The 22826-nt window shown below is 39.9% G+C and overlaps 1 protein-coding gene across 12 annotated transcripts in view; it reads right to left on the reverse strand.

The window, feature by feature from the left end:
- LOC138741432 (synaptotagmin-like protein 1) overlaps window positions 1–22826 on the reverse strand; it is a 126763-nt gene that overhangs the window by 44821 nt on the left and 59116 nt on the right. For 9 of the 12 annotated variants that reach the window (XM_069895519.1, XM_069895518.1, XM_069895522.1 and 6 more), the window contains 7 exons: window positions 20827–21010; window positions 17395–17461; window positions 14162–14176; window positions 8121–8157; window positions 6669–6727; window positions 5899–6057; window positions 1745–1908 (listed from right to left, as the gene is read on the reverse strand). In XM_069895519.1, the coding sequence (XP_069751620.1) occupies window positions 1745–1908; window positions 5899–6057; window positions 6669–6727; window positions 8121–8157; window positions 14162–14176; window positions 17395–17461; window positions 20827–21010 (685 nt within the window). Of the gene's footprint in view, window positions 1–1744; window positions 1909–5898; window positions 6058–6668; window positions 6728–8120; window positions 8158–14147; window positions 14177–17394; window positions 17462–20826; window positions 21011–22826 lie in introns of all 12 variants that reach the window. The other 3 variants (XM_069895524.1, XM_069895525.1, XM_069895527.1) reach the window with 3 other exon arrangements.

The following is a 22826-nucleotide window of genomic DNA, read 5'->3' on the forward strand; positions in this document are numbered from 1 at the left end:
TCTATCCTACATATTTTTTATTACTTATAAAAATAGCTTTCAATTCTACTCTGCTGACCCTCCAACTAGTTTGCTTTTCCAGTCAACTTGAGCCAGTTCCTTTCTCAATTTCCTTTATTCCACTGAAAAACCGATACACCTTTTCCTCTTCAAATTTGAAACCAAATTCAACCATGTTATGGTCACTGCTTCCTAGAGGCTCTAATACCTTTAATTGCACATCACCCAATCTAGAACTGTGCATCCCCTGGTGGCTTATCAACAAGATGTTCGAAAAAAGCCATCCTTCAAGCTTTCTACAAACTCTCTCTTCTGGAATCCAGTAATTTCCTGCCCTTCCCATCCCTGTCATGTTAAAATCCCTCATAATTATTTTGACATTATCCTTGTGACATGCCCTTTCTAAGCTGTAACTCATAGTCCACTTCCCGGCTGTTGTTTGGGGGCCTGTATAAACTGCTAATATGGTCTTCTTACCCTTGTCATTTCTTAATTCAATCCATAATGATTCCACCGCTGCTGACCCTATGTCCCTTCTTTCTATTGATTTAATGTCATTACTTACCATTGGAGCCGCCACCTCTGCCTATTTGCCTATCTTTCCTATACAATGTGTACTCTTGGATATTGAGCTCCCATGCCTCAGTGAGCCATGTTTAAGTAATGGCCACAATGTCATATTTTCTAAGCTGAATCTGTGCAACTAGGTCATCTACTTTCTTTCTAATGCTACGTGCATTTAAGTACAGTGCCCTTAGACCCACTACTGATATCACTTTTGCTACCTGCCAGCTCATCTGCCCTTCCTTTTTGTCAACATTGACTGACTCTTTTCAATTTTCCTCTTTCTCCATTGAGGCTCCCCGTCTCCCTACTACCCTCATCTCTTCACTCTCGCTTTGATTCCTGCCCCCCTGCCAAATTAAACTCCCCAACATCTCTAGCAAACCCTCCTGCCAGGATATTGGTCCCTTTCCAGTTCAGGTGCAGCCCATCCCTTTTGTAGAGGTCTGACCCCCAGAAATGATCACATTGATCTTGGAATCTGAATCTTCAGCCACACATTCATCAGCCATCAGTTGAGCAACGTAAGTGGGAGGTAAAGAATGATAGACATTTTAGGTTAAAACCTTCAGTGGGAGGTAAAGAATGATAGACATTTTAGGTTAAAACCTTCATCAAGATTCATTCTTTTTCTGCCACTGATGCTGTGTGATCTGCTGAGTTCCTCCAGCAGATTGTTTTTGCTCCAGATTCCAGGATATGCGGTCTCTTATGTCTTCACAAATGTTTTAATCTGGTTCAGCATCAATCAATTACAATGAAGAGGGACAGATTTGATGGGCTAATATCCAAAGTTTCTGGCAGGGCTGAAGACAATGTCTTCATGACTGAAGACATAATCTTCTGATTTCAGCTTGTTCACAATTGGATGCTGGACAAACAGGGTGACAGAAACAGTAGAAAAGTCAAGACTAATTGGTTTAATCAGCAACTGCAGATAACAGTGACGTCAGCTTGTGGGAAGGAAATTGAGAGATGCCAATAAAGGGACTGTTTGAATGTGAGTACATGGTTATGATTGGTTCAATAAGGATTAAAGTAAACAAGTGCATGTTTTAGGGTAGATAACATAACTACATTTACTCTACCCATCAAATACTATATGCTGGATTAGAAAACTAACAATTGGACTTTGTAAATAAGCTATCAAAATCACACTCCACTTACAATTAATACTCACGGGTTAGAATGATTTTTCTTGGCTCCAGCTAGATCATTGCATTGGACCACATGAATTTGAAACTCATTACTGTACTCATTATAATAGAGTGAGAAAGTGATACTGCCTCTCACATCTGCACATCCAAGATCAGTGTTGTACAAGCTCATCATGCTCTCACCAAGCTGTAGAATAGAACACATAGTACAAATTAGTAATTTATCCTTCATCAATATCAGAAAGACTGATGTCGTCCAATTGTAAGGAGAATATTTGAGTAAAGTCTACAAGTTCATTATTATCTGATTGTACATATACGACCTGTCTCATGATGCATGCACAAAAACACACAATACACAGTACATAAAGATCTCATAATGAATCAAAATAAATATATATACAGTAAATATTTGGGATGATTGTCACGGGTACAGGATACTGTTCATCAGCTTCACAGACTGAGGGAAGAAGCTACTTCCCAGCCTTGCAGTCCTGATTTTGATGCTGTTCCTTCTTCTTGTTGGTAGTGGGTTGAAGATACTGTGAGCTCCATTAATCTCCATTTAGACAGCACTCCATGTAAATATTGGCCATATTGGGAAGGGAGACCTCAACGATCCCCTGTCACGCACATGGCAATGATAAAGTTGCTAATGAAGAAGGTCATTTTGCAGACTTCTTGTCTGTTTCTAAGATGTGGGTCTCAGCCAAGGGTCATAAGATATTATAGGTAAGCATCACATCAGGAATGGAAAAGTACTGAGACAAGAATTATGTCAGGTTTTGCAGGAGATAAAAGGTAAAATCTAAATATGTGAACATTTCTATATGTATCATGCAGTCAGCCTAGTGTCATAATGTCTAGGGTCATTTAACTAATGTGGATAGTTCAAATAAATGGGACATCTGATAAGAAAGATTCAGCAATTTAGAATGAGGCCCCATCAAGTAAAATTGGCATCTTCAATTGATGGAAAAGGTACCAGATGTAGATTTTGTTGACCAGAAGGATCTATTCCTTTGAGCAGTTGAGACTTCCTCTTAGACTTGGAATCATCTGATGTGTTAAGAGTCAATGTTAACAGGCTGAAACGAGAGAGCAAAGTGAAAGGGCAGGAAGAGAATGAAGGCTGCTGAACCAGAGTATTCCATTACATTGAATTGGAGTGGTGATAAAGATTTTCTTTCTGTATTTCATTAAAGCATTTTTGTGCAATCAAAATAAAGTAGTCCTTAACTTGTGTATAGTGTTGCCTTCGCTCATGAACATCTCTTGCTGCTGGATCAGAAATGAAAAAGGAATGAGTTTTAAAATATTTTTGTTACACCAATGGATATCACCATTCTCAATGTGGTCACGTTTAGTGATCCTAAATCATAATTTACTTCAGTGGTTATGGTATTAAGCTTCACAGAATATTAGGTTTGAGTGCTGGATAGTGCAAAACACAATCTATACATTTAGTTATTTATTTGTTCAGAAATCTTTTAGCGGAATCAACAAACATTGCTGGCATTCATTATAGATTCCTCTTTGCCCTTATGAAAGAAGTTCCTGGATTTAAGCCTATTGTCAAGGGAAAAACTGTTGTACATTTCCAAATCAGGGTGATTAGTTGATGGTTGGTTTGCACGTGGTAAGCTGAAAGGCCTACTTCCCTTCTGTACGAGTCTACAATTCAAGTATGCAAGTGGCGATGTTCCCAGGAACCTGAAGCTCTTGTCCTTGCTGGTAGAGGTTGGAACAGCTTGGTAAGTAACTGGGAGGATTTTGTTGACAGCATACGCTGTAGTCACTGTGTGGTAATTAATATTTGTGGCAGTGGATGGGCAGCTTTCTCCTGGATGTTGCAATTGTGTCAACAGATCTTTTGATGGTCCTAATGTGGTTTTATGGTGAGGGTAATCCCGGGAAATTCAAGGGCCTGATAGCTGTTTGAAAAATATTTTCTTAAACATTAGGGGTTCTGGAAATCAGGCTTCTTTCTGACCCTTCTGCCTGAAGGTAACAGAGGGAAAAGATTATGACCAGGGTGATGGGAATCCTTTATGATATTGGCTGCCTTCTTGAGGCAGCATCTCATATAGATGTTTTCAGTGGCCAAGAAGTTGGTGTCTGTGATGGACTTGGCCAAGTTTGCACTTTGTGCAGCCTTCTCCATTCCTGGGGACTCAAGTTTCCAAAGCTGGTTGTGATGCAACCAGTCAGTATATTAAACTTCTACAAGTGTACTGTAGAATGTAGAGTATTCAATGACATGCCAAATTTCCTTTGCCTTCTTAGATAGTAGAGGCATTGGTGTGCCTTCTTCATGGTTGCCTCAATGTGCAAACTCCAGGAGAGGTCCTTCGATATGTGGACTCCCAGGTATTTGAAGGTTCTATCCCTATCCACAATCAATGAAGACAAGCGCATGGTAGAAATCCATAGCATAAAAGATGATTAACCTTTAGCAGTATGATGAGACTAAAAAGCTCAGTATCCAGCTGTCTAGAGTCAAACCTGTCACTTTTAAATGCATATTAACTTGTTCATTGCCCACTGCTTGAAGTGGCACTAATAGAGGATGAGAAAGGCTGAGAATTTTACAGAGAATATATTGTTCTTGTAGAGTTAAGATGCGATGACAGATAGACAATGAAATCCCTATCCAGTCAGCTTCACTGTTATGAGAGGGATTGGGATATACAATGTATCTGGAAGAATGTTAGTTCAATAACAGCAGCATTGATAAACCAGAGCCTTCTTTCTCGTTACCAGAGCCTTGCTTTTCATGAGAATGACAGAAGATTGCTCATTTCTACTTCTCAAAGGGATTGTGGAATGACCAATAAAAGCTGGCCTTGCCAACAATACCCATAAACTCATATTAATGAAAGAAAACATCTATAAATCAGCACTACTGCCAAAAATGGAAAATCCAACACACAAGTGCAGCTCCAAGAAAGATGCCTAAACAGAAAAAAATGTTTCTGCATCTTTTCTAAAATTTTTGGTTATGAATTAACCTTTCTAAAATGCAGCATTTAAACACATAAATTGGGTAACAGGAGCAATTAAAACCCAAAGCATTCCTGAATACAGTCAGGTGAAACAATATCAGTTTGAATCTCAGAGGGCATTCTTAGCTCCCTGTCGTACTTACTTTACACCTGTGACTGTGTGGCTCAGTACAACAATAACCCAATCTACAAATTTGCAGATGATACCACGGTAGTGGGTTGTATAAAAAAAGGTGATGATTCAGCATACAGGAGGGAGACTGAAAACTTGGCTGAATGGTGCACTAACAACAACATTGCCCTCAATGTCACCAAAACTAAGGAGCTGATTGTTGACTTCAGGAAGGGAAAGCCAGTGGTATACAATCCAGTGTCATTGGGGGTCAGAGGTGAAAAGGGTGAGCAATTTAAATTCTTGGGAGTCACGAGGTCGGAAGATCTTTTCTGGACCCAACACACTAATGGCATCATGAAGAAAACATGTCAGGGCCTCTACTTCTTCAGGAGTTTGTGGAGGTTTGGTATGACACTAGAAATCCTGGCAAATTTCAGCAGATGTGTGATGGAAAGTGTGATGACTGGCTGCATCATGGTCCAGTATGAGGACATCAATACACATGAGCGTAAAGCCCTCCAAAAGGTAGTGGACACAGCCCAGGACATCACAGGCAAAACCCTCCCCACCATTATCATCTACAGGGAACACTGCACACACTCCGTTCTCGCTACTGCCATCAAGAAAGAGGTATAGGTGGCACAAGACTCACACCACCAGGTTCAGGAACAGCTGCTACCCCTCTACTATCAGACTCCTCAATGACAAACTCAATCAGGGACTCAGTTAAGGACTCTTACTTGTGCACTTTATTCTCTGAATTAATTTGTTTACATTTGTTATCTGTTTTATTACATGTTATTTTTATTTGTTTACATGTATACACTGTGTATAGTTTTTTTTTTTGCACTACCAATAAGTTGTAATTCTGTCTCGCCCAGAGGAAAAATAATCTCAGGGTTGTACGTGATGTAATATATGTACTCTGACAATAAATCTAAAATCTGAAGTCTACTCTGCATGAATTGAGGCCCATTGCATCCAGTGAATGCAAGGATGAAAAAAAAGATACTTCACAGTTCCAAACCAGCAGTATTCAGTACATGCCAGTACTCACAGTAGAAGACTGGAAACTGGACATTGACCCACTGAGATGCACATCAGGGGATGGGAAACTGGATACTGAGCTGTTGGTGTCCACTCCTTCATTTGGCGAGTTGGCTTCTATTTCATTCTGAGAACGAACACCATCGTCATATTCCATTGAACTATCATTCTGCAGTTGGTAAGAAAATAAGAAATCAGGGGTTGAATCTGATCACCAACCAGCACTGACAACACAATCATTATAACTAGTTTTCTAACTTCAAATGCAACCCAATAAAAGCAACACATTCCTAGCCAGTGCACTGAATTCCTACTTACAGTACCCAATATTGATATTGTTTTCCAGCTTTACTGAACACCTTTCTTCTCATCATCCCTCTCTCATTTTCTTCTGTCATCTCTCCTCTACTTCCTACCCATTCCCTGCTATTCCACATCTTAAGCTCTTCCTTTTCTTTATCTTGCCTTCTCACCCCTCTCTCCCTTACTTTTCCCTCATCATTCTTTTCCTTATTTTCTTCTCCCCTCACCTCTTTCTCACCTCATGTTCCCTCTTATCATCTTCCTCACTTCCTCTGCTCACATTCTTCTCTCCCCTTACTTCCATCTATTCTTGAGGCCCAACATTTGAACTCCACCTTGCTGAAAAGTGTCCTTGTCCAGTGCATTTCCCCCAATACAACATCCATCTAGCAGTAAATAAATCCATGCAATTTAGATTAGACCAACAGTTCAGTGTTCGTCACACATTCAAGGGTATGTATTCATCACGCCCCGTACCTTCACTGTAATAATTGCCGGTGATTGGTTGTCCTCCTGAGTTCTCAACCAATCATTGTCTTCATAAATAGAACATAAATAATGGAATCAAGTCAATCAATATGACCATAAAGAGAGCACATAAAGTTAGCATGACTATTTTTATGGAACAGAAGGGGTGTAGGCATGCCAGTGTGTAAAGACACTTCACTGAAAATTAAATTGCCTTATAGCATCTTATTTCAATATTATGCAACTAAAAATTAACATTTTTCCCCAAGGTGATATATGGTAACAATCATTTAAAAACAGGCGCTTCTTGGCACGAATCATTCTTGCACCCTGATACGATTTCCCTTCAGTCAGCCATGAGGGAACAAGCTGCTGTTCCTTGGGAATGTCTGACACTTGTCTTCACACAGTGGCACTGGATTGGGATGCTATGAGTTCTTTGCTAATCTTTTATTCTTCTGCCACAATCCTCTCAAATGCTCCAGGAACTCCGATTCCTCTTCCCCCACACCTCAACTTTCCTTAGAATTACTTCCTCTCCTATCTTCCACTGGGGTTCAGGCTCCAACCAACAATTCTCTATTTCCAATCCAATCTGATTCCTCCTAAAACTCTGCCCCAGCAATTCTTCAGCCTCAAGTAAATTCAATTTAACCTCACTACCTCAATTTAGAAATTGTAGATCCTTAAGTTTTTGCAGAAATCTTACTGACCTGATTCTTGACAACTTTTTCTCTCAACCACCCATCTTTAGCTCCTTCTTGCAGAGGCAATGATCTTTCAAAACATCCATTCCTCCCATCTATCCCCTATTCCTTTAATTTGTACCTGGCCCCTCAGACACTCCTCCTGAATCCCCAAAACTAGGCCTCTTCATCCTCCAGTATGAGGTTTGTGTCCAGCCACTCCCTCAGGACTTCAGCCTTCCCCCCATCCCTTCCCTCACAAGATTCAGGCCCATGTCTGCCTTACACACAATGATTGGAACCACCAACCCTCCTTCAATCTTTGGTAAAACACAGAATTCTGTGGATATCGTGGTTGAAATAAAACACACTCAATACTGGAGAGACTCAGCAGGTCAAACAGTGTCCTTTATGTAGCAAAGGCAGAGATACATAAATGATGTTTTGGGCTTCAAGCAATCTTTCCACTGCAAGACCCAGAATGAAAGAATTCTCCTCAGAACTCAGTACAATTTTACCCTTGCCTCCAAAACTCAACACAGGTTTCAGTACCGTCAATTGACTTTGTGAATGTAGGAAGATTTTTAAAAAGTTGAGGACGGAAGTCAAAATATTAATTTAAACAGAAAAGGCCAATCGCACACTAACTCTTCAATTCCAGCCTTCAATCCAGAAAGCCACGTTTTGTGTTATACCACAACCCATGATTCTTATCTTGATCTCTGCCCTTGATTCTTGACCCTGCCTCAACCTCTGCCATACCCTCCAAATTTACCTTTTGTTGCAGAGTTCTCATCGTTACAATGCTGGGTCTGAAAGCAAAATATATATATATATATATATATATTCATTAGACAAGAAAATAGCAATTTGAAGGAACTTTAATAATCTTTGGTTAAAAGTTGTAAAATGAATTCTCATTTTAGATGTTAATCCAAATTTACTTTGCTCTATTTTGGAATAATATTCTCCATCATTAGAAAGCAATGCAGGATTTTTACAGTCCAACAACAAGTGAAATCACCTTCACCAATCTTGTGCACCACATGCACATTACTTAGCTGCATAGTTATAACCTCAGGATCCAGCATACAAGGGCACACACACACCACAAAAGTAGCACTGCGAAGTGTTGATGGTCGATAGAAAGGCAAAAGAGGGGAGGGTGTGTGGACCAAGGTTCCCAGATAGGAACCTGGGGCAATAATAGTAGATATCATTCACAGAAGAAATTTCATCTATGTCCCCATGGGCACAATGGCTAAAATGGAAATTTTGGTGAAAACAGATGGACTTACGCATGGAACTTTGAATCTACTGAATTTGTTCAATGCATCAGTTTGGTTACATTTGGAATATAAGCTATACTTTGAGGTGTGACCCTAACAGGAGAAAATTAGACCCATGAATGTGAAATACAATATAACAAGAAGGGACCTCAAGAATCATCCCAGAAAATAATAAGGAATGCTCAAAAAAAGCCACTTTGGCACAATTTGAACATTCTTACGTTTCACCTGAAATTTGTTCTATTCCAATCCCACTTCAACCTTTCCTCATATTCCTTCCATTCCCTCTCCTGCCTTGTTGAATTTTGTTTGGAAATATTTAAATTATTCACTTGAGATATAGAAGAGTCAGTAGATGCTGTAACCTGGTGCAAAAAGACAATCAGTTGAAGGAACTCAGCAGATCAAACAGCATCCATGGAACAAAACAAATAGTTAGCATTTCAGGTCTCAACCTTTCATCAATACAGTCACTTTACTTTATAACAAATCCCACAATTTCTCTAAATGCAGAAATTTCTTTGTTCTCTCCTTGATTAATTCATTTTTTTTTTTAATTTTTTATTTTTCACACCATAAATCACATTAGCCATGATATACACTATTTCTTTTTCACACATATACAGTGACTTTTTCTCCTCCCAAGCCACCCCCCCACCCCCCCCCTCATCCATTTTAGGTATACAATCTAGGTTGCATTAAGCCAGTCAGACAATGTTGTCATTCAACAAAAATACACCAGAAATTCTACTGAGTCCATTCTTTTCTTTCCTTCTCCTTCCATCAACTTAGGTAATGTTTGTCCCCGGTAGGTTTTCGCTATTGTATTTAATGTAAGGCTCCTATACTTGTTCGAATATTTCAATACTATTTCTTAACCTATATGTTATTTTTTCTAATGGAATACATTTATTCATTTAAATTTAGTAGTTTCTTCCTTTTAATTTTGTTATGTATTCCATTAATATTTAAAGTCATATAGTTCAGCGTAGCCCTTTTATATTTTGTTTATCTTCTCTTTCCGTTTTTCCATCATTACCTTTCCTCCTTTTCCATTTCTGTTTTCTTATTTTCAACTCTTTATAAGACAACATTCCTACAACATCCAACATTTTCCTTATTCTCCTATTTCTAACTTATTTATCCCCAATCTCCCCTTCCCCTCCTGAGTTGTCCTTTATCCCTTGTCGGACAACCACATCTCCCCTCTCCATTTGGATTTGCGAATCCACTCGCAAGCGTCAACTGATTTTGCAGTGACCGCTATTTCCCCTCACCCCGCCCCCCCCCAGAAAAGATTTCACTTTTCATATGTCACAAAGGTCACTCTTTTAATTCCCTCCTTATTCTCTCTATTCCATTACCTTCCCTTATTAATTCTTGTCTATACTATCTATATTTTCCTCTAAGTACAGATACATTCACGTATGCACATTGTCTCTATTCACTCTTATACCTCTTTACCCGCATACATATCAATCGTGATCATTTTTACTCTCATTACCCGTCTTCATCCCTCAGTCTATTTTTGTCTTTACCCACATACATATCAATCGTGATCATTTTTACTCTCATTACCCGTCTTCATCCCTCAGTCTATTTTTGTCTTTACCCACATACATATCAATCGTGATCATTTTAACTCTCATTACCCGTCTTCCTCCCTCAGTCTATTTTTGTAATTGTTCTGCAAATTTTCGTGCTTCTTCTGGATCCGAGAATAGTCTGTTTTGTTGTCCTGGAATAAATATTTTCAATACCGCTGGATGCTTTAGTATAAATTTATACCCCTTCTTCCATAAAATCGCCTTTGCTGTATTAAACTCTTTTCTCTTCTTTAGGAGTTCAAAACTTATATCTGGATAAATGAAGATTTTTTGCCCTTTATACTCCAGTGGTTTGTTGCCCTCTCTTACTTTTTCCATTGTCTTCTCCAGTACCTTTTCTCTTGTAGAATATCTTAGGAATTTTACTACAATAGATCTTGGTTTTTGTTGTGGTTGTGGTTTAGAGGCCAATACTCTATGTGCCCTTTCTATTTCCATTTCTTGCTGTAGTTCTGGACATCCTAGGGTCTTAGGGATCCACTCTTTTATAAACTCCCTCATATTCTTGCCTTCTTCATCTTCCTTAAGGCCCACTATCTTTATGTTATTTCTTCTGTTATAATTTTCCATTGTATCTATTTTTTGAGCTAGTAGTTCTTGTGTCTCTTTAGTTTTTTTATTAGATTCCTCCAATTTCTTTTTTAAGTCTTCTACCTCCATTTCTGCTGCTACTGCCCGCTCTTCCATCTTGTCCATTTTCTTTCCCATTTCTGTTAAGGTCATCTCTATTTTATTCATTTTCTCTTCTGTGTTGTTTATTCTTTTTCTTAAATCCTTAAATTCCTGTGTTTGCCATTCTTTAAATGACTCCATGTATCCTTTAATAAGAGAAAGTATATCCTTTATCTTGCCTTTCTTTTCTTCTTCTATTTCACTGTACTCTTCCTCTTCCTCTTCTTCTTCTTCCTCTGGGTTGGCCATCTGTTGTTTCTTTGGTGCCCTTTCCTTCTCTTCTTTCTTGTTTCTATTGTCTTCTGTGGTCTCTTCTTGCTGCAGGTGTTCTGTAGCTGTCGTTGCCGGCTGTGGAGATCGACTCCCCAGCTGGTCCCCCCCCTCCCGTCGGTGTGTTTTTTTTCATTCGCATCGCGCATGCGCGATTCCTCGCGCATGCGCGGTTGCGCACTTTTACTACTTTTTGTAGTCCATTATTTACCGACCTGAGGGAGCGGGTTTCTCTCTCCGCAGCGGGCCTCTTCGGACAGGTAAGGCCTTCACTTTTTTCCTCCTTTGTCTTCTCTTCCTCTCTTCTTACCGTTGCTTTCGATTTTTCTTTTTTTGTCGCCATCTTCTTTCCACCTTTATACTCACTTTTCTGTAACTTTTATTTCTGTGCCTTTGTGTTTTCCCGACTTTTCTGGAGAGGGCTGGAGTTCACCGTCCGGCCACTACTCCATCACGTGACTCCTCCCTTGATTAATTCATTTGACGTTTCTTTTATGCCTTCCAAATTTTGAGGTATCCCAAAAGTGGAAATATTCTCCCCAACTCTGTCCTAATCAATCCATTCACAAATTCAAAGAACTCTCACATTTTCTTGGTCCTTCTCTGGATAGTTGGAACATTATTTGAATAAGGATAATATTAATATTGAACTCTGAGAAAGATAATATGATTGGGAAAAGTAAACAGATTTTTTTGAAGGGAAACTGTTTGATGTCTATTAGTGAAAGTAGAGACATAATTGTGGATGTAGTAATATGAATTTATAGAAACCATTTGACAGTACTGAAATCCACATGATTAGGGCTTATATTGCAATAGACTGTATCAATGATTGATTAAAAGACAGAAATAAAAGAATTGAAATTATTGTTATTTTAGGGATTGCAGTGTATAATGAGCAAAAAGACCAATGCTTAGGAACTGGTGGTTCAAAATATAATGGATTAATGGACTGAAAATAATACATTTCCACTGGTAACAAATAACATGTCCACAAAGAGACTTCAAATAAATATTGCATTTGGGAAGAATAATTGTAAAAAAATTGAATTATCCACTTTGGGACTAAGGATGGAAGAACATTTGGGTTTTCAAAACATTTTTTAAATATTGGATTTCAAAAGGATTTTCACCACAAAACACAAAGTTAGCATATGGATTCCTGGAAAGTTAACTCTGTCTTTTCACAAATGCTACAAGACTTGCAGAAAATTTTTAGCAGAAGGAGTAAGACACAAAAATCTACAGACGCGGTGATTGAAGTAAAAACACAATGCTGGAGAAACACATCAGTTCAAACAGTGTACTTTAAGTAGCAAAGATAGATATATAACCAACATTTCCAGCTTGAGCCCTTCATCAAGGTATGAACAAAATAGGGCAGGTGCCCAAACAAAATGGTTGGGGGGGATGCAGGACAGGGGAGGGAGAGGAGCACAAGCCCACAGGCAGGAGGTAATAGGTGGATAAGAGAGGGAGGGCACACCAGCAAGCAAAAGGAGGGGAGATGGCTCCATGAATGGATTGGGAAAGGGGTGCAGAGCTGGAGGAAAGAAGACAGAGAGATGGGGATGAGATGGAGAACAGGGAGTAGGCTAGCCAAAAGAGAAGTCAATGTTATCAGGTTGGAGAGTGCCTAGATGTAAAACATTTTTAGTATGCATGTATCAAATTTATAGCATGTACAGTTTTTGATGTTCTAATATCCTAATTACAAAATCTCTATTACTTAAGTCTTTTTTTTACTCTACACAACTTACACAACTTCCTGCCTCATGATCCTCTGGTCAGCATTCAGGCTGCATATTACAATAATTTCCAGCAAGCATTACAAATATTGGGTATTTTATAATCATTAGACAAGCTGTTTCTACTGGTTATTCTTCACCACCTTTCTGATGCTCTCGTTACCTGACAGACCAGCAGCTAACATCTCCTCTCCTTACACCAATGCTTTTATTTGATTTGGACTGTGTGTCTGATAAATAATTGTGGGTGGTACACCACCGGCCTACTGCAGGCAGCAACCTCTACCTGCAGGAGTGTAAGGGGACAGGACAACACCTGGCCGGCTGTCAATCAGTCGGCCTGAAGGGATCAAGCCTCACCCGGTCGGGTGTCAATCACTCTCCAGGATATAAGCCTGCGCCAGCCTACCGAAGCTCACTCAGAGTTACTGCAGCTACAGCCAGCCTAGCTCTGTGGAAGTCTGATTAAAGCCTGATGTACAGTCCTTACCTTGTGTCTGTCTGATTCTGGCTAACAGCGCACCACAATAATAATAAATAATAAACTATGTACAAACTACTCCTCTTTCACCTCTTCGAGATTGAATTTAGGAGAATGAGGAGGATCTCATTAAAACATTTTGAATGTTGAAGGCTGGGGCAGAGTACATATAGAAAGATGGGTTCCCACGGTGGGAGAGCCTAGGACAAAAAAGCATAACTTCGGCATTGAAGGGTGTCTGCTTAGAACAGAATTTCTTTAGCCAGAGGATGGTAACTTTGTGGAATTTGTTAGTGTGATTGAATGGCAGGCCAGGCTCGATGGGCTGAATAGCTCATTTCTGCTCCTATGACTTATGGCCTTGTATCTCCAGCTCAGATTCCAATGCTTTAGGCAGAATGATTAGCGCAGAATTTTTGTTCAACTGTTGTCACTGGGGCAAGTTTGCTTTCTGTATGTCCACATATCTGTTGCCATATTCAAATGCTTCCTGCACTACTTTACTTCTGCAGTTTACTTTGTGAAATAATTTGAGAACAGTTTCAGATTGAAAGATAACTTTATCATTAGTTCATGGTGAATCAATTACCCTTTTTAAAATACATTTAGAATTTAATCGCAAAGTGCATTTTCCTTTCACTAATATTAAATACTTACCAAGTAAAGCTCAACACTAAACTCAAAAGATAATGCAAAGGAAGTTAGGGGGGGGGGGGGGTGGGTGTACATAATTACCTGCAGATACTCACCAGGTGAGCCAGCGTCTATGGATAGAGAAACAGAGTTAAAATTTCAGGATGATAATCTTTCATCAGAATTGGAAAAATAAGAAAACAAATGTGCTTTAAGTTAAAGAGAGGGATATGCCTGGAGAGAACACAGGGAATTTGTGATATTGTAGAGACCAAAACTGTCCATGTAATAGAAATTCCGTTAATGTAGTGAAGGTGATGAATGCTTGTTAATCTCAGCTGATCTATCTGGAATGTAAACAGATGGATATCAATAAGGACAGTAAGAGAGAAAGAAAGCGGGAGAGAGAAAGAAAGAGAGGAAGAGAAAAAGAGCAAGAGAAAGAAAGAGAGGCAGATATAGAACTGAATTGTGAGATATAGAACAGCAATTGCTGGAAATGTGACAAAAATGAATGCTGGAAGTAATCATGAAACAAGATAGCAACATGGAGAGAGAAAAACAGAACTAATGTTACAAGCAGATGGCCTCTGAATTGGACCTTTCTGACATGAACAGGAACAGCTGGACATCTGAAATTGTTGAAATCAATATTGAGTCCCAAAAGCTGCAGCATGCCTTGAAGAAGGATAGGTAATATTCCTCCAACTTAAATGGGCTTCTTTGGAAGAAGCAGAAGATAAGGAGGTCACAGTTGGAAAAAGGATGGAGAATTAAAATGATGGGCAACTAAAAGATCAGGATTTTTCTTCTGTTTAGGCATTCTGCAGCATTTTGGATTTAATAATGAATGCAATTATTTCAGATTACCAAATTTTCTTGTTTGTATCAGAACTGGTCAGTTCTCCTGTGAGGCATCTACCTGCTCATTCTTATTTTTTTGAAAATTTCCAGCAACTTGTGTTCTGCATCTCTTGGTTCCAGCGCTGTCTTTATTTTATCTCTCTACTCGCCTCAATTATCATTTTCTATTTACACTCTTCCAAACTGATCATCTGTGGATTAACAAGCATTCACATTCTCTCTCAGATAATACTAAAAGCATTTATAACATTTGGACAATCTTGGTTTCCAAGAGTGGTAGAACAAAGATTCCCTTTGGACTCACTGCCCCTCTCTCTCTCTGAGAATCTTAAAGCACATTTGTTTTTCTTTGTATTTTAAATTCATATGAAAGATCATCAACTGTTTTCTTTCTGCACAGAAGCTGCCAGCCCTACTAACAACTCCAGCATTTTCTTTATTTATTTCACATTTCTAATATCTATCATTTTTTTGATGCTTTTAGTACTTGTTGCCTTCCAGTTGATCAATAGTTATTGCTGAAAATAAAAGTTTGTGGCAGACAAGGTAATAGTTGGCATTAGGAGTAGATTGGCTAGAGAGCAGATTTATTTTATGTTAGGCAAATTGGTGTACCACTGGGATTGCAGCTGGCGTCTTAACTCTTTTTACAAATGTACTGACAAGGCCATATCTGGGGGATTGTGTACAGTACTGATTTGCTTAAGTAAGGAAAGCATTGGCAGTAATTGAGAGGTTTAGTGGACTAAAATGAGTGGGCCATCTGACAAAAAAGAAAGCACATGAGAGGTTTGTTTCTGCAGTTTAGAAGAATGAGAGGGCACTTGATGGTAACATATGTCCCTAAAGGGTGGATGTGAGATGGATATGTCCTCTTGTAGCAGGATCCGAAGTCATCAGTTAAAAATAAAAGAGTTGTTCATTTAAGACGGATATGAAGATAATTTATTTTATCTTCAATGATTGTGAATCTTTGGAACTATCCATCTGAAAGTATGATGGAAGCAGAGTCTTTAAATGTTTTAAAGGCAGATGTAGGTAGATACTAGATAGCAAGGTGAAAAGTTATGGGGAGAGGAGTAGATGGGAACATGGAGTTGAGGTTAGAATCAAATCAGCCATCATTTATTAAGTAGTGGAGCAGGATTGATGAACCAAATGGCCTATTCTGCTCCAGATTTGTACATTGGTCATTATTTTTCACACCTTCACATCTTCCAAAAACATTTCTGTAACTACCTGTGGACAACTCAGTTACATTTCCAAAGCTCCTTGTTTATGTTGATACTCCTTTCACTCTCACACTGTTCTCATAGCAATTCATTTAGTAGATTATACTGACTTTGGCACAAAATATTCCAGATCTTCATGGTTCTCTCCAAACTGTTTGTAAGACTATGTCAAAATATTCCTTTTTTGTTCCCCTGGTGTAGCTTAATACGGCATATAAAAACATCAAGAAAATCGGGTTAATGTTGATTTAGTACAAATTTAAGGGGATGCATATGAGACACAAGGTTATGAACAGAAACACTGCTAAAGATAACTGGAGAGGCTAGGATTTTTGTTCTTAGAGGAGAGACAGTCAATGTGAGATTTGATGGACAAATTCAAACCATGAAAGGCAGATGGATCAGTAATCTGAGAATTCAGATTTATGAGGATTAGCAAAAGAACTAAAGGTGGCATGGGAATTAAAAACATATTCAGGTAGCATGTTTTTGAGAGCTTGCGTATTCGGCAAAAAAACGGATAGCAGAATTATATCCATTATATCGTACAAAAAGGATATGATTAAATACTTGAGGTAAATACTTGTAAAGCCACAGTAAAAGGTGAGGGGGAAGGATTTAATTGGATATCTCTTTCAAACATATCCACATTACATGTTACTATTACAGCAGGAGGAAGATAGTGATAGGACAGGGAGAATGACAGTGGGTTGTAGGTAGTCAGAGAGTGGAGGGGTGGGCAAGAAGGAAGTAGAGGTAGAAATGAAGTTCAGAGTTGTTCAGGAGTTCATTAGAGAAACCAACCTTGAACATGCCTCAGAAGTGAGAAATCCATAGAATCTTGCATTTTACAGCACAGGAATTGTGCCTTTGTTGTCTACCATTTAAATTCTCTTTCAAACATATATGTATTTAACTTTGTCTAATTTCCCTTCATCTGAAGCTAAACAACAATGAAGATAACTATTATGTAAATTTATATTCTTCCTATAGCTTCAACTTCCTTGCTAAATGAGGGTTCCATGAAGAGAAACTTCATGAAGGAATTTCTTTCGAGTCACCCAACTGTGATGAGAGAGAAACCTTTGTCTGCTCCTCATGATCTCTTTTTGCACCAGTTCTTTTTCACAGAAAAGTTCCTGCTCATTTTTCAATTCACTGAATATCTCCAATTAAAATATCAGATTGGTTAAAATTTGCAGTCTGATGCACAAATGTACCACTAATTAGTTTAACTCAGTTGAAGAACTAACCTGGTCATTGGTATCCAAAGTAAAGGTTCCCACAGTTGAGGTCACATTGTGTTTGTCATCAAATGACCTGTAAATTGGAGAAACAGGAGATATTAATGCAGATATTAAGTATGCCAACATTATACCTGTACCGCAACCTCATGTTAAACTGATACCCACACTATATCTTCACTCCCATTTTGTTCCTGCACTGCTCCCTCAGTTCTGCCTCCTATTTACAATGCCCCCTTATCCCATCTCTGGCCCTTATATACAGGCCTACAAACAGCAGCTGGGATGTGGACTGCATAATACAAGAAGAAATAGAAAAGGCATGACAGAAGGACAATGTTATGACAAATCATGGGGGATTTTAACATGAAAGTAGATTGGGAAGTCAGCTCAGTACAGCATCTCAGGAAATAGAGTTTGTGGCATGCCCATGGGATGGCTTTTTGGAGCAGCTTGTTGATGAGCCCGCCAGGGATCAGCTGTTTTGGTTTGGGTGCTGTGTAATGAACTGGAGGTGATTAGAGAGCTTCAGGTAAAGGAATCCTTCGGAGGCAGTGATCACAATATGATTGAAATGGAGAGGCTACAATCCGATATGTTGCTATTTCTGTGGAGTAAAGGAAATTACAGTTGCATGAGAGGAAATGGCCAAAGTCGATTGGAAAAGCACTTCAATTGGGAAAATAACAGATCAGCAATGGCTAGAGTTTAAGTGAGAAATGAGGAAAGTGCAGGACCGGTACGTAACCAAAAATAAAGAAATTTGTGCCAAAGTAAAAGCAAAAGAGGGTATACAAAGAAGGCAAACAAAAAAATAGTGGGAAGATAGAGGACTGTGAAGCTTTTAAAAACTTAGAAAAGGCAACATAGAAGGTGATTAGGAAGAAAAATATGAATTATGAAAGGAGGTTAGCAAATAATATCAGAGTTTTTTTAACTATATAAAGAGTAAAAGAGAGACAGCAGGTAGATGTAGGACCAATAGAAAATGACACTGGAGAAATTGTAATAGGATATAAAGAAATGGTAAAGAAAGTGAATGAATATTTTGGATTCGTCTTCACTATGGAAGACATTAGTTGGACTCTCATGGCTCTCTCAAAAGAGAAGTGAGTGTAGTCAAGTTCATGAGACAGAAGGTACTTGGGAAACTAAATGGTCTAAGGGTAGAAAAGTCTCCTGGACCAAATGGAATGCATTCTTGGCTTTTGAAGGAGGTAGCAGTCAAGATTGTGGAGGCATTGGTTATGATCTTTCAGGAATCATTGGATTCTGGCATGGTTCCAGTGGACTGGAGGATCACAAATGTCACTCTGCTGTTTAAAAAAAAAAGGGAGGGTGGCATCAAAAAGGAATTATAGACTTATTAGCCTGACATCAGTGGTTGGGAAGCTGATGGAGTTGATTGTCAACAGTGAGGTTACGGTGTTCCTAGAGATGCATGAAAAGATAGGCTCATGTCAGCATGGTTTCCCTAAAGGAAAATCACGCCCGACAAACCTATTGAAATTTTTTGAAGAAATCATGTAGGATAGACAGGAGAAATGCAGTGGATGTGGTGCATTTGGACTTTTAAAAGGCCTTCGACAAAGTGCCACACACAAGCCTGCCAAACAAGATGAGAGCTCATTGAATTACAGGAAGGATACTAGCATGGGTAGAGCATTGGTGGTTCGGCAGGAAACAGAGAGTGGGTATAAAGAGATAGGGGGTTAGTAGTTTTTTTTGTAGGAATATATAGGTCTGCATAACATAGGGGGCTGAAGAGCCTGTACTGTGCTGTAATGCTCTTCTATTCTGGTTGGCTACCCATTACCAGTGGTATTCCGCAGGGGTTGGTGTTGGTGCTGCTTTATGTTGTATATAAATGACTCGGATTATGGAATAGATGGCTTTGTGGCTAAATTTTCAGATGATATCAAAATAGGTGGTAGAGTGGATGGTGCTGAGGATACTGAAAGGCTGCAGAGAGAATGGGCAAAGATGTGGCAGATGGAATACAATGTTGGAAAGTGTATAATCATACATTATGGTAGAAGAAATATTATTTAGATGGGGAGAAAATTCAAAATTTGGAGGTGCAAAGAGACTTCAGAGTCTTTGTGCAGCATACCCAAAAAGTTAGCCTCCAGGTTAAGTTGGTGGTGAAGAAGGAATATTCAATGTGGTTCATTTCTAGAAAAATAGCATATTAGAGTAGGGATGTAATTTTGAGACTCTAAGGCACTGGTGAGACCTCGCTTGGAGTTCTGTGTAGAGTTTTGGGTGTCTTATTTGAGAAAAGGTGTGCTGGTTCAGAGAAGATTTACTAGAATGATACCAAGAATAAAAGAGTTAGCATGTGTTAGGTCTGCTCTGTTCATGAATGAGTGAGTCAGACACCAGACTGAGTCGAAATCAAGGTTCTTTGTTCTTTATTACCGGATTGTAACACTTGCAACTAACAGTGTTAGTTGGAGAAGGCGCATTCTGCCATTATCAGCAAGTGGTGTTTTTTTTATACCTCAGGATACGTACTTAGTAAATTATCATACCATGACATTGTCCAATGAATAAACTGTTGCTATCCTTCTCTGTAAGTCTGCTGCACATCATTCTTGTTAGTGCAAAGCTTATCTTGAGTGTACAAGGTCACATCTGCATTCTGTTACTCCTTAGTACTGGGTGACTCCTTCTCCGGTCCCATCTCATGATGTTTTTACCTTACACATGTGAGAAATGTTTGTCAGCTCTTGGACAGTATTTGTTGGACTACAGAAGGATGAGGGGGAACCTCATAGAAATATTTCAAATGCTGGAAGGACTGTACATAGTAGATGTGGCAAGGTTATTTCCCATAGTAGGAGTCTAGAACAAGAAAGCACAATCTCAGGATAAAAGAGCATCAATTTAAAACAAAGATGCAGAAAATGTTCTTTAGTTAGGGGTTCGTGAGTCTGTGGAATTTGTTGCCACAGACATCTGTGGGAGTGAGGTCGTTGGGTGTATTTAAGGCAGAGATTGACCGGTATTTGATTATTCAGGGCATCAAGGGTTACGGAAAGGCCAGAAGAGGGGCTGAGTGAGAGGATGGATCAGCTCATGATAGAATGGCAGAACAGACTTGGCCTTCTTCTGCTTCTATATCTTGTGATCCCTGCAGCTTTATACCCACATAGCACCACCCCCCCACCCCAGCCTCGCATTTGCATTCTCAATCTACCTTCGTACCTGCTCTGCTCCTTCATTTCCGTCTCACATCTGCTCTGCACCCTTAATCCAGCATTACACCCATATTGCATCTGTGCCCTCACTTCAGCACCTCAATTGCACTGCACCTGCACTCTAGTTTTATTTCCACACTACATCCTCACTCCCATCTTATACACACACTACATCATGACTCACCACAGATCTTTTACCATAACAGTTAAGCTATTGCAATTTGGATTGTTTCTTTACCTGCTGTGAGTTTCTGAGTGTTTGCAATCTGTCTCATCGTCTGCTGTATTCACTGGTTCAGAATTAATTGGGTCTTCATTAGTTACGACAAAGTTCTCATTCCCGCATTCCTCTTGCTCTTGATCATTCAGCTTATTAGTCATGATTTTCTCATCATTAATTGTCACTTCCTTTTCTCTTTTATCTATGATTAGACAAAAAATATTTTAACATAAAATAAATAGTAAATTCAATCTGCACAATGACTCTTTCAAAGCTGCCCAAGTTGACCCCAGTTTTTGTGGTAAAACTGAAATCTAGAGTGAGGTTTGGCTCTGAAAAATTCCAAGATTCACGCAGCAGATTTATAGGTGTGTTCAGCCAATGCAAGTAACCACGGACAGTAGCCGAACAAAATACCTTTGAAGATAAAGATGTCATCCAACATTATGCCATGCTCACTCCTTGTAAGCTACAAAAATGATCAACTGTGGGCATGATAACAAATCCAATCAAGAAATAACACTTAAACTGCACATTGAGATATCTTTGCATACCTGTGGTGCACTGAGGTAGCAACAAGCAAGCACAAAACTCAAAAGACTGTAGAACAGGGCTTTATTCCAGTAAAAGTCTGAACACCAGTTCATGCCTTGGGTGGCTCCCGTGTGACTGGCTCAGGAGGGGCCAGCTCAGGTCTCTATCAGGTCAACTGATTGAGAGCCTGCCAGGTGGAGCCAGCCCCCTAGGGGGGTTCTCCTGCTGGTACAGAGATCGCCCCCTGCTGTAGGCTGATGGCCATAGCACCACAAAAACAATAATTAAAACTTGTATATCTTTGGCTTGGCTTCACGGACGAAGATTTATGGAGGGGGTAAAAGTCCACGTCAGCTGCAGGCTCGTTTGTGGCTGACAAGTCCGATGCGGGACAGGCAGACACGGTTGCAGCAGCTGCAGGGGAAAATTGGTTGGTTGGGGTTGGGTGTTGGGTTTTTCCTCCTTTGCCTTTTGTCAGTGAGGTGGGCTCTGCGGTCTTCTTCAAAGGAGGTTGCTGCCCGCCAAACTGTGAGGCGCCAAGATGCACGGTTTGAGGCGAGATCAGCCCACTGGCGGTGGTCAATGTGGCAGGCACCAAGAGATTTCTTTAGGCAGTCCTTGTACCTCTTCTTTGGTGCACCTCTGTCACGGTGGCCAGTGGAGAGCTCGCCATATAATACGATCTTGGGAAGGCGATGGTCCTCCATTCTGGAGACGTGACCCACCCAGCGCAGCTGGATCTTCAGCAGCGTGGACTCGATGCTGTCGACCTCTGCCATCTCGAGTACTTTGACGTTAGGGATGAAAGCGCTCCAATGGATGTTGAGGATGGAGCGGAGACAACGCTGGTGGAAGCGTTCTAGGAGCCTTAGGTGATGCCAGTAGAGGACCCATGATTCGGAGCCGAACAGGAGTGTGGGTATGACAATGGCTCTGTATACGCTTATCTTTGTGAGGTTTTTCAGTTGGTTGTTTTTCCAGACTCTTTTGTGTAGTCTTCCAAAGGCGCTATTTGCCTTGGCGAGTCTGTTGTCTATCTCATTGTCGATCCTTGCATCTGATGAAATGGTGCAGCTGAGATAGGTAAACTGGTTGACCGTTTTGAGTTTTGTGTGCCCGATGGAGATGTGGGGGGGCTGGTAGTCATGGTGGGGAGCTGGCTGATGGAGGACCTCAGTTTTCTTCAGGCTGACTTCCAGGCCAAACATTTTGGCAGTTTCCGCAAAGCAGGACGTCAAGCGCTGAAGAGCTGGCTCTGAATGGGCAACTAAAGCGGCATCGTCTGCAAAGAGTAGTTCACGGACAAGTTTCTCTTGTGTCTTGGTGTGAGCTTGAAGGCGCCTCAGATTGAAGAGACTGCCATCCGTGCGGTACCGGATGTAAACAGCGTCTTCATTGTTGGGGTCTTTCATGGCTTGGTTCAGCATCATGCTGAAGAAGATTGAAAAGGGGTTGGTGCGAGAACACAGCCTTGCTTCATGCCA

The sequence above is a fragment of the Narcine bancroftii genome, chromosome 8, assembly GCF_036971445.1.
Source record: "Narcine bancroftii isolate sNarBan1 chromosome 8, sNarBan1.hap1, whole genome shotgun sequence".
Lineage (NCBI taxonomy): Eukaryota > Metazoa > Chordata > Chondrichthyes > Torpediniformes > Narcinidae > Narcine > Narcine bancroftii.